The 12,401-nt window shown below is 31.9% G+C and overlaps 1 protein-coding gene and 1 long non-coding RNA gene across 2 annotated transcripts; both read left to right on the plus strand.

The window, feature by feature from the left end:
* Positions 1 to 1,551: 1,551 nt before the first annotated feature.
* On the plus strand, positions 1,552 to 11,475 carry LOC146534315 (uncharacterized). Its single transcript, XM_085193269.1, has 8 exons — positions 1,552 to 1,649; positions 2,061 to 2,272; positions 2,637 to 2,703; positions 9,330 to 9,367; positions 9,490 to 9,520; positions 10,335 to 10,399; positions 10,505 to 10,538; positions 11,431 to 11,475. The coding sequence occupies exons 2-8, from the start codon at positions 2,151 to 2,153 to the stop codon at positions 11,473 to 11,475; spliced, it is 402 nt and encodes a 133-aa protein (XP_085049395.1). The 5' UTR covers positions 1,552 to 1,649; positions 2,061 to 2,150.
* Positions 6,303 to 8,422, plus strand: LOC146534316 (uncharacterized). The gene is made up of 2 exons (XR_014878411.1): positions 6,303 to 7,720; positions 7,818 to 8,422. It is a non-coding gene; the product is annotated as an uncharacterized LOC146534316 (long non-coding RNA).
* Positions 11,476 to 12,401: the final 926 nt, after the last annotated feature.

Below are 12,401 nucleotides of genomic sequence, written 5' to 3' on the forward strand. Positions count from 1 at the left end.
TCACGTGAACTTGACAAAAATTGCCTTGACAAACAGCCATATAGACAGACAGACAAAGAAAAAGGTTATCCTATAAGGATTCCATGTTTTTTCTATTAAAATACGGAATCCCAAAAATACCTAAACTAAACTAAAAATATTTTAAAAATCCACCTGCATCCCAGAACTAGACATGTGACACAAAATAAACCCATACACAAGCACAAATACATTTTGAATGCTATTTCACGCTGCTATGACTTTTAATAGTTCTGCATAAAATATAGGTAATAGGAAAACTTTGATTCTATTTCAAAATTCTACTTTCTCATAGTAGTTTTAGTATTGTAGTATAGTTGTAAAACTGTAGATATAATGCAGTGTATAGAAGTTATTTATGTTATGGCAGTGAGTGATTGTTTTTAATAATAATAAATATTATTTTTAATTTCTAATAATAAATATTTTTATTTTAAATATTTTTTGAGACCATCGTGGCGCAGGGGGAAGGGTGTGAGTGCAACGCGACGTTTGTGGGTTCGATTCTCACTCGAAGGAATTTTCTTCGCTCTGGCACCAATGCAAAAAGCCGAAGAAAGAAATGAAAAGCTAAGGCTATAAAAAATCGGCGGAAAGTGGGGAAAAGAGTGTCCTAACACTTATTTCGCTCTGCCTACCCTGCTGTAAGCGAGATACAGCGTAAAGCTTTTTGAATGTTCATATTTTTTAAAATTCCAAGTGAATTGTTAAAATTTTGGAAAATAAATCATAGAAGTCATCGATGTGCTGTAGGAATGTCCATTACGACATTTCTATTACCAGTATTACCAGAGCGAAAAAAATAAAATATTTAATATTATATTTCCTCGAGTGGAAATCGAACTCACACGCTTGTATCCCTACACCACCACTCAAGATCAAGATAATGTACAAAAATGTACTAGCTTTAAACTACATATTTTTTACTAGAAAAATGTTAATAGAAATTCCTCTACACAGTAAGGCGAGTATCTACCCTAAATAAATTGGTGGATTTAAAGGATAGAAAATATCGACAACAACATTGCCATCGTTTCGTTTAAGCTAAGACAGTACGCTTTAAGCATTGAAACTCAAAGCTAGAACAAAAAATATTTTTTTAGGTTCGGCTGCGGTGTTGGCAGAAGGAACCTGGGAACCTAGTGTTAAGATATTCCATTCCCTATTTCCCAGACACAACCTTTTCCCACTTTTTGCCGAATTCTTGGCAGAACTCAACACCGCGGTTTGCCGCGAACTACTGGAGGGAATATAAATATTAAATATATTATACCCTCAATTGTACCCACAACCGTTGCATTTATAGACGTATAATTTAACCAATACGGGCAATGCTGGGAAAGGACGCTAGTCTCATTATAATTGTATTTCGTTTCAGCTTATATTTCCTTGTAACGGCGTCAGCTGGAGACGACAACTCGAACATATAGCTGTAAGGTTTATTTGAACACTTAAAAAGGGATTTTATTTAAGAAAAATAATTTTAATTATATATTTAAAAACCATATGTTTTACGCAATTTTCTTTTATCATTTAATATTAAAAAGATACATTAAAATATATATGAAGTAATTTTTCAGAAATCAAAATTACAAAGACGAGGTCGACATATTGATGATTTTTTTCCTTCTGTAAGTATTGGGAATTAGATATATAAATATTGCCAACACCATGATAAGAATCTCTTAAAAGATAATAATGTTTTTTTTTAGTATTATAACATTTAACTACTACTTTAATAATTTATGACAATGTTTTCGCATGTAATTGATATTCTGGATTCCAAAATTCATTTACAAAATATATTTTTTATGTTCATAGTAGAAATCTTAAATAAAACTTCTAAATTGAGGCATCACTTAAATAAAGAAATCTAATTGCACTTTCATTCTGTTAAGTAAAATAAAAAAAAGGTATATAAAACAAACTTAAGAATATCTTTCTAAAAATGTGGTTTTATGATATTTGTTTACCAAAAAAATATATAATCTACTTTAAGGTAAGCTTCAAATATAATAATAAATACAGCATATATCTTCCAGAGAAGGTTCTACCAGTACGATCCTCGTGAACTGTCATCTATAATTGCTGTTCCATCGAGGATCAGCCATTTACCAGAAGCGGAGCCAATTATGCCGGGTCACACGCTCCTGAGGCCGTCTTTGGGAATGCTGAAATCCTCACTCAAGTTTCCACATAAGGAGATGGTAGATGGAGCTGGAGTTTACGGCAACGTTAACAATTTGGGAATTAAGTAAGAACATATCTTAAGAAATGTTTGCGTGAAGCTTAAAAGAAAAAGAAATTCTTAAGTAAATTTGCTATCGTTTCGCAATTGAGACATAGTTATTTCATGTGCGTTGGATACCACGAGACACATGATATCTCTTAAAAGATAACGAGTAAAGAATCTGACGACACCCCTCTTTCCACCAAATTCTATTCCAGAGGGTAGAAATGAAAATGGAAATTTAAATAAATATAACATTTCCTCGAATGGGGATCGAACCCACAAGCAGTCGCTGGCTGGCCTCATCATAATTCCAAAAATATATAGATTATATCAACAGGATCCTATCAAAAATTAAGGTGAACCAAACGTAATTTTATTCAATTAGGTACGATTCCCGGAACGAAAGGTTACTTCACTCCGGATTTAGGAGGTTTCCGTCAGATTATATTATGGTAAAATTATTGATTGACTTTTCTCGTTATATAGCCATCTACTATTTCTTTTTTCTCTTTATCTTTTCCTTTGATTTAATTGTAAATTTAAAACGCGCGGAGCGCGTGGCCAAGTTTTTTTACGAACAGAACTGGCGAGCAGCACCGTGTGTTATTTTACACGAACCATTTGAAGCCACTTTTTACCTATTCGTAACTCAAAAACTATTCCACCTAAAGCTGTCATATTTGGCTTAAATATTTAGACCCCCTACCTGTATACGTGCATAAAATTTCATAAACACAGCTCAAACAGTTATTTAGATAATGACGTCCAAAAATCGTAAATTTTTAGGGGGGTGACTGACCTATAGACCTTAATGTTAACCAAGTTCCAGATGATCTAGAATGGTGAAATTTAGCATCCGGTTAAGTAATTGGGTGTATGTCAAGGGAAAAATCCGAAACTAGTATTTTTTAAAATATTTTCTTATAATTTTTCAATAAATAGATTCAATTAGGAACATTTACTTATAGCACCTGTAATGAAAGCATAGCAATCAAAGTTAATGATAACTGATTTTTAGGCATAGCGCCTGCCAACAAAATAAGAGCAATGCATTATTTATATATATTTGCTTTTATTTATGTCACACGTTAGTAAATATTTTATTTGTTTTGTAGACTAACTTCACTATTACTTACGTAAGCCATCGAAAACAACACGATGCTTTCAAGTATATTTTAAGATAAGATATGTCTCCATTTGTAGCTGAAAATGACTCTAATTTATGTCCTGAGAAAGCCTGTCATCATGTGGACTTCAAGGGCTTCACGTAAAAATATAAAAATATAATAAATGGATTAACATCCTTCATTATTATTTATTACTAGCGGACGCGCGCAGCTTCGCTTGCCTATTTAAGGGTGAATTCTAATAACCCATAAAACATGTGTTCAATGAAATATTTTTAAGTCTAAATTTCAAATTTTATAATAATCGGTGGCGGTTTAAAGATTTTTCCATACAAACTTTCAACCCCTTATTTGCACCCTTAGCGGGAGAATTCTAGAAAACTATGAAACATGTGTTCAATTAAATACTTTTAAAAATCTAAATTTCAAATTTTATGAAAATCGGTGCCGATTTAATTTTTTTTCCATACAAATTTTCAACCCCGGTTTCACCCCTTTAGGGTTAAAATTTTTTAAAATCCCTTCTTAGTGGATGTCCAGATTACGAAAGTAAACATTTGTCCAAATTTAACGTTTCTACCCTCACCAAGACAAGTCCTTTTATATATATAGATAATTTAAACATTTTAGTACTTATTATACTAAGAGTATTTGCATAGTCGATTAACGTATTTGATATTAAATTATTATTACAATATTTAAGTACTAAGTCCTATATAAGATCCTATAAGGGTTCTATTTTATTGCTTTCAAGGTACGGAATCCTAAAACAGAAAAAAAAATACACTAAAAAAATTATATAAATAAAAGCTTATAAAAAATAATTATATTGATAAAAATATATATAAAATTTAATAATAATATACTATCTGTAAGGTCAGTCGTGGCACAGGGGCACAAAGTGTGACTGTAAAACCTGACTAGTTGTGAGTTCGATTCCCACTCGAGGGAATGAAATATTTATTTAAACTTATATTTCCATTTCTTCGTTCTGGTGTCGAGGCAAGGCGCGGTGTAGACTTCCGCCACTCAACACGCAATGCCAACAGAATCCGATGGAAAGTGGAGTTACTGAGTGTTTTAACACTAGGTTCTCTCTGTCTACTCTTCTTAGTGCGGAATACAGCGTGAAGCTGATTTGATTTTTATTTTGATATCTTGTCAGCCTACCAGTTATCTTAACAGAAGTAATTATAAAGTAATTATTAACAGTAAAAATTTAAGTAATTGTTAATAAAAAAAATAAGAAAAAAAAGAGAAAATTAAACATTATTTAAATAAAATAATAAAAAATAAATAAATCCGCTTTACGGTGTATCCCACACATAGCGGGGTAGACAGAGGGAACTTAGTGTTAAGACACTCAGCAACTCCACTTTCCATTGAATTCTGGAGGCATTGCGTATTGAGTTATTCCAATCTATACTAATATAATAAAGCGGAAGAGTTTGTTTGTTTGTTTGAACGCTAAGATCTCCGGATCTACTGGTCCGATTTACTATGTTTTTGTTTTGTATGAAAGCTGCATTCTTCAGAAGTGCTATAGGCTATATAATATTACATTACACATATGTACTAATAAATTAAAATACTTTCTAATTTGACATGCAATTTATTCTTCCATGTTAATAACAACCGTCGTCGCTATGCGACCGCGTTCGTTACCGCGTCATTTTGATATCCATCCTTATGAAAATAAATATAATAGTCACTTTTAGCATTTCATCTAAATTGAAATTATTTAAAACGCGCGGAGCGCGTGGCCAAGTTTTTTTACGAACAGAACTGGCGAGCAGCACCGTGTGTTATTTTACACGAACCATTTGAAGCCACTTTTTACCTATTCGTAACTCAAAAACTATTCCACCTAAAGCTGTCATATTTGGCTTAAATATTTAGACCCCCTACCTGTATACGTGCATAAAATTTCATAAACACAGCTCAAACAGTTATTTAGATAATGACGTCCAAAAATCGTAAATTTTTAGGGGGGTGACTGACCTATAGACCTTAATGTTAACCAAGTTCCAGATGATCTAGAATGGTGAAATTTAGCATCCGGTTAAGTAATTGGGTGTATGTCAAGGGAAAAATCCGAAACTAGTATTTTTTAAAATATTTTCTTATAATTTTTCAATAAATAGATTCAATTAGGAACATTTACTTATAGCACCTGTAATGAAAGCATAGCAATCAAAGTTAATGATAACTGATTTTTAGGCATAGCGCCTGCCAACAAAATAAGAGCAATGCATTATTTATATATATTTGCTTTTATTTATGTCACACGTTAGTAAATATTTTATTTGTTTTGTAGACTAACTTCACTATTACTTACGTAAGCCATCGAAAACAACACGATGCTTTCAAGTATATTTTAAGATAAGATATGTCTCCATTTGTAGCTGAAAATGACTCTAATTTATGTCCTGAGAAAGCCTGTCATCATGTGGACTTCAAGGGCTTCACGTAAAAATATAAAAATATAATAAATGGATTAACATCCTTCATTATTATTTATTACTAGCGGACGCGCGCAGCTTCGCTTGCCTATTTAAGGGTGAATTCTAATAACCCATAAAACATGTGTTCAATGAAATATTTTTAAGTCTAAATTTCAAATTTTATAATAATCGGTGGCGGTTTAAAGATTTTTCCATACAAACTTTCAACCCCTTATTTGCACCCTTAGCGGGAGAATTCTAGAAAACTATGAAACATGTGTTCAATTAAATACTTTTAAAAATCTAAATTTCAAATTTTATGAAAATCGGTGCCGATTTAATTTTTTTTCCATACAAATTTTCAACCCCGGTTTCACCCCTTTAGGGTTAAAATTTTTTAAAATCCCTTCTTAGTGGATGTCCAGATTACGAAAGTAAACATTTGTCCAAATTTAACGTTTCTACCCTCACCAAGACAAGTCCTTTTATATATATAGATAATTTAAACATTTTAGTACTTATTATACTAAGAGTATTTGCATAGTCGATTAACGTATTTGATATTAAATTATTATTACAATATTTAAGTACTAAGTCCTATATAAGATCCTATAAGGGTTCTATTTTATTGCTTTCAAGGTACGGAATCCTAAAACAGAAAAAAAAATACACTAAAAAAATTATATAAATAAAAGCTTATAAAAAATAATTATATTGATAAAAATATATATAAAATTTAATAATAATATACTATCTGTAAGGTCAGTCGTGGCACAGGGGCACAAAGTGTGACTGTAAAACCTGACTAGTTGTGAGTTCGATTCCCACTCGAGGGAATGAAATATTTATTTAAACTTATATTTCCATTTCTTCGTTCTGGTGTCGAGGCAAGGCGCGGTGTAGACTTCCGCCACTCAACACGCAATGCCAACAGAATCCGATGGAAAGTGGAGTTACTGAGTGTTTTAACACTAGGTTCTCTCTGTCTACTCTTCTTAGTGCGGAATACAGCGTGAAGCTGATTTGATTTTTATTTTGATATCTTGTCAGCCTACCAGTTATCTTAACAGAAGTAATTATAAAGTAATTATTAACAGTAAAAATTTAAGTAATTGTTAATAAAAAAAATAAGAAAAAAAAGAGAAAATTAAACATTATTTAAATAAAATAATAAAAAATAAATAAATCCGCTTTACGGTGTATCCCACACATAGCGGGGTAGACAGAGGGAACTTAGTGTTAAGACACTCAGCAACTCCACTTTCCATTGAATTCTGGAGGCATTGCGTATTGAGTTATTCCAATCTATACTAATATAATAAAGCGGAAGAGTTTGTTTGTTTGTTTGAACGCTAAGATCTCCGGATCTACTGGTCCGATTTACTATGTTTTTGTTTTGTATGAAAGCTGCATTCTTCAGAAGTGCTATAGGCTATATAATATTACATTACACATATGTACTAATAAATTAAAATACTTTCTAATTTGACATGCAATTTATTCTTCCATGTTAATAACAACCGTCGTCGCTATGCGACCGCGTTCGTTACCGCGTCATTTTGATATCCATCCTTATGAAAATAAATATAATAGTCACTTTTAGCATTTCATCTAAATTGAAATTATATTTCTATACAAATTATATTCTTATATTTCAAGCAGGCGTAGCCGCGTCCGGGTCCGCTAGTAAAATTATAAAATTAGAAAATAATAATAATAAATATATCAGATTTCTAAACGCAGCATACATTAATTACTTTCAAATCTGACAACTGTCATTTAATCAACAAAATAAAAACTATAGTCGAGATTCATAGATAAATATAATCTATTTTCATATATAATTAAATATCGTCTTAAGAGTAATAAAACATAATATTATTGACCATAATAAAAAAGTAAATACCTAATTATATTAGATATATTTTATTGTACGAAGGCGCTCATATTTTAATGGTCTTTTTGGCCTGGGTTTCATGATTTTACTGGTTTTAGGAACACTTGTGAAAACGGCACAGAACGAAGTCGACCTTGGGATCATATCAATTCAGATTGGTACCGTCAGCACTTAATAAACTTATTGTTTATATTTTTTCCAAGACATATTGAACAATGAGTCGCTCAATAGAATTGCTTGTGGTTGAAACAAGAACTTACACCGAATTGTTCCAATGCCTCCCGATGGGAGCTGTCTCTTCCATGCTTTTGCATATTCTTTGTTTGAGCGTATTGATATACAACAAACTAATAAATTGCGATATAGTAGAGTACGTATGTCGTAACTGGAATGATTTAAGTATCTACACTAGCGCTCGAAACGGGAATCCTTACTCTTCTAAAGAAGACATGCTTTGCTTAACTACGTACGGAGCTACTTACGAAATAAAGGCTGCAGTAGATTTGTACAATATTAAGATAGAAGTGTATTATCACAATGGTGTCCTACTTGGTTTATTCGGCGAAGAGAAATGTCCTATGAAGCGCTTACTCTAAACTATGTTTTAAAAAGAGCAACTCTTGAGTTTCTTGCCGTAGTAGCTTCCTATAGGAAAAGTACTTGTAATGGGCAAATTGAATAAAGAATATTTTGATTTTGATTACATTATGAATCTTCCTACTTATAATTTCTATACAAAAAGTAATGATATCCCATCAAAAACATAAATGTAAAATGAAAGCCAAGTTTTGTAATAAAACGTATGCTTTCAGCGATAAAAGAAGTGAGATGTAAATGTATGCCAAGTTCAATGGTCAGTCCTGAAATTTATTTTTAACAATATAAAATATTTTATAACAACTGAAAATGCCCATTCTTCTTACAACTTGGAGACTTTATTTATGTGTAAAATCTGACTTGGCTAGTTTTCAAATGAATTTTCATCGATGTAAATGAATGTATTCGAATTCTATTCTATTCAGATTCTATTGTAAATTCATATGAAAACTAGCCAAGTCAGATTTTACACATAAATAAAGTCTCCAAGTTGTAAGAAGAATGGGCATTTTCAGTTGTTATAAAATATTTTATATTGTTAAAAATAAATTTCAGGACTGACCATTGAACTTGGCATACATTTACATCTCACTTCTTTTATCGCTGAAAGCATACGTTTTATTACAAAACTTGGCTTTCATTTTACATTTATGTTTTTGATGGGATCTTTATTTTTTGAGGCCATTGTTTCCCAGTGGCACAAGGGTGTGAATGTTAACGCGATGGTTGTAGATTTGATTCTCAATCGGGGAAAATACTAAATGTTTTCATTTTCTTGCTCTGGTAATGAGGCAAAACGCGGCATTTAGTTACTCACAACGACTCAAAGGTTCGGCGGAAAATGGGGAAATTATATATCTATAAAGTAAAACGGCATCTCAAGATCGATCTCAGATTTGAAGCGATTTATAAATACGACCCTTAGAATGTGTCATGTGTCATACGCAACTTTTCATTTCCTTTGACTAACTGTGGAGCAATTGGTTCATTTTTTAAAATCTTTTATGTTTTAGATAGTACCTGCAAAAAGATCAAATTATAAAAAATCAAGGTAATATTTTTATTTTTATTGAACGTATCATTTTACGTATAAGTTTAATATAAACATGTATCTAAATTATTTTAGTTTTACGTTTGTATGAAGCTCATTTAATTTAATTTTTCTTTTTTCAGATTTTCAGTACTACCTGTTGTTTTAGATTTGGTATAGTATTTTGGTATATTTATTATTACTTATCTAATATGTATTCCAAAATTTAAAAAAATATTGTGTGTATATTGTAGTAGATATTACTTACTTGTGGATTCGATTTCCATTCGGAGAGATAAATCTTTTTTGTTTAGCAGGAAAAATTAATTCTATTTCTTCTTTGTTGACGATAAACGCGCGGCGTAGAGTTACGCCACTCATACACAATGTTGTTTAGCAGGAAAAATTAATTCTATTTCTTCTTTGTTGACGATAAACGCGCGGCGTAGAGTTACGCTACTCATACACAATGTCTCGTTAATTGAGTGTCTATCTAAAAAAGAAAAATTTCACCAGAGCAAAATCTTATAAATCTCTCAATTACCTGGTTTAAAACCTACGTGTACCGCAGTAAATCTTATTTTTTTCTTAGATTCACGCTGTATCCCGCACATATCAGGATAGGAAGAGGGATCCTGGGAATCTAGTGTTAGGACATTTAGACAGACATTGAGTGGAAGAATTTGAGTGGCGGAACTCAACAAATACTTCGACACTAGAACGAAGAAATGAAAATATTAAATATATAATTTCCTCGAGTGGAAATCTCATGTATAACCTGTCGCATTCACAGATATGCTTGTGCCCCTGCCCCATTACTGACTTCCTCCTGAATATTAAATGGTGGAGCTTAACGCTGCGCATTGTCTACCTAAATTAAAATATATTTAATTCCCTCAATTCCAACTATATTATCTTGACGTCTAGATAAATACATTTATATTGCAGAATAGTTTAGCACTATTAAATCTAATCCCGTTACCTCCAGGAGCAAAAAGAAAGAGCGGAGAGCAACCTTCAAAAGATATTAAAAAGGTTAAACTTCCACAAAGGGTAAGTCTTAATTGTAATTCCATTTTGGTGCTATTTTCTTTTAAAAGTTCCCTCATTTGCCTTGTAGAGATAGCTTTTATGAGTTATTCTTTTTATTTTTTACAGAATGGATATCTTAGCTACTGGTGTAGATGATGATGTAAGTATAAAACTATATATTATACTAGTGGACCCGAACGCGGCTACGCCCGCTTGAACTATACGAATATTTATTAAATATATTTATGAAATTATTTTCAGTTTTCAATAGAGAGATGCGTTAAGCGAGCATGCGATGCAAGCTTATTTTGGGTGACGTTTTCCAACAACAACCTTTGCAAATCGTTGCTTAGCAACGGTCGCATGACGACGGCGACTATTAAAATGGCGGAATAAATTGCATGTCAAATTAATAAGTATTTTAATATATTGATATATATCGAAAATATTACAAATATAAGAAAAAAAGTATCCTATGTTCATCCCGAGACCCTCAAGTATCTCTATATGAGTATTTTATCACAATTAAATTAGCGGTTTGGCCCTGATTGCGTAAAAGACAGACAGACAGACACGTGTTACAGACCGACAAATGTTCGTTTCGATGAACGCGTTAACCTCAGGAACTACTGGTTTGAAAAGAAAATTTCCTTTTTTGTTAGTTTTAAGAAAAGTAATTTATAAAAGTTGTTTGTATATACATTTAATATGAAATACCCAAAATGTCTAAACCCATTTACTCTACAGAATTAAAGCACTTAGCAAGTTAAAGGCAACCGCACGCTGAAACTTGAGTTCGTGTATTTATCAAATAGTAGAATGCTAGTCTAAGTGAAACCTAGTTTCTAGTACCTAACAGTCCTAATATCTAAGTCGTTTGTAGACAAAATTTAATTAAAATGTGGGTACATATAATATTATATGTATTATATGGTCGTGTGAATGTTAAGAGTCGTTGGACGGTTCCCAAGAGGGTTCAAATTTTAAAAATAATTATTATAAAATATATATTTTTTTATATAATTATTATACAAAATAAAAATAACTTGCAGGACTTTGATGAGCCAGTAAAGAAGCACCGCTCGTGCTATCTGTAAGTATAAATTCTAATATATATAATATTCTATATAATAATCTAAACTAAGAATGAGTGAATCCAACTCGCAGTTAACCTTTTTTTATGTTTCTAGCAGCACGAATAAACTTGTAAGTATAAATATTGAATAAGTTAATTTTATAAATTTCTTGTTTAAAGGTATTGAAAATACAAAACCCGCCTGCATAAACCTAAATGAATATATCCAGTAACATTCGCACCATCAAGAGAAATCCAAATACGTATCATTTATCTAAATAAGTTCTCTAGCTAACAGTTACGAGGGAACAAATTACAAAATTAATGACTGTAAATCAGCTTAACGCTGAAACCCGCACTCAGCAGGAAAAGCAGAGAAATCTAGTGTTAAGACACTCCGTCCTCTATTTTCTGCCGGCAATTCCAATTCTGGAGGCATTGCGTATTGCGTGGCCGAACTCAACGCGGTGCTTCTGCCTTCACAGCAGAACGAAGAAATGAAAATATAAATTCAAATAAATACTTAATTTCCTCGAGTTGGGTTCGAAACCACAATCACCCCCACACACTTGTGCCCCTGTTGGCCATCAATGGTTTTGGGTACGAAAACAGAGAGTGATTACACTCTACCCAGCTATAGAAAAAATAAAGTTCTAGCATTATAATAGTACAAGAAAGCTAATTTAAAAGAACACAGGTCTTAAAGACTGATGACTCCAATCATTGAGGAGATTCCAAGTATTTTTATCAGATTAAGATATTTAGATAAAGGCAATTTAGCGTTTGTGTAGCGTCCATAGCGTCAAATTGAAAACCATTACGGATAATAACGCGAGAAAGTTTTTTAATTCGATGGAAGCTTAGGTTTTTTTAACATAGTTAATGTATGTATACGATTTTTTAACTTTACTTTATATCCTGTACTTATATATACCAGGGTAGGTAGAG

Source organism: Heliconius melpomene, chromosome 11 (genome assembly GCF_056956725.1).
Source record: "Heliconius melpomene rosina isolate 202511_hmr_F chromosome 11, ASM5695672v1, whole genome shotgun sequence".
Lineage (NCBI taxonomy): Eukaryota > Metazoa > Arthropoda > Insecta > Lepidoptera > Nymphalidae > Heliconius > Heliconius melpomene.

Excerpts from the sequence above, each read along its gene's own strand:
- LOC146534315 (XM_085193269.1), top strand. The coding sequence starts at position 2,151 with ATGCCGGGTCACACGCTCCTGAGGCCGTCTTTGGGAATGCTGAAATCC. Across the intron at positions 10,400-10,504 it reads AGGTTAAACTTCCACAAAGG|AATGGATATCTTAGCTACTG; the intron begins GTAAGTCTTAAT and ends TATTTTTTACAG. Across the intron at positions 10,539-11,430 it reads CTACTGGTGTAGATGATGAT|GACTTTGATGAGCCAGTAAA; the intron begins GTAAGTATAAAA and ends AATAACTTGCAG.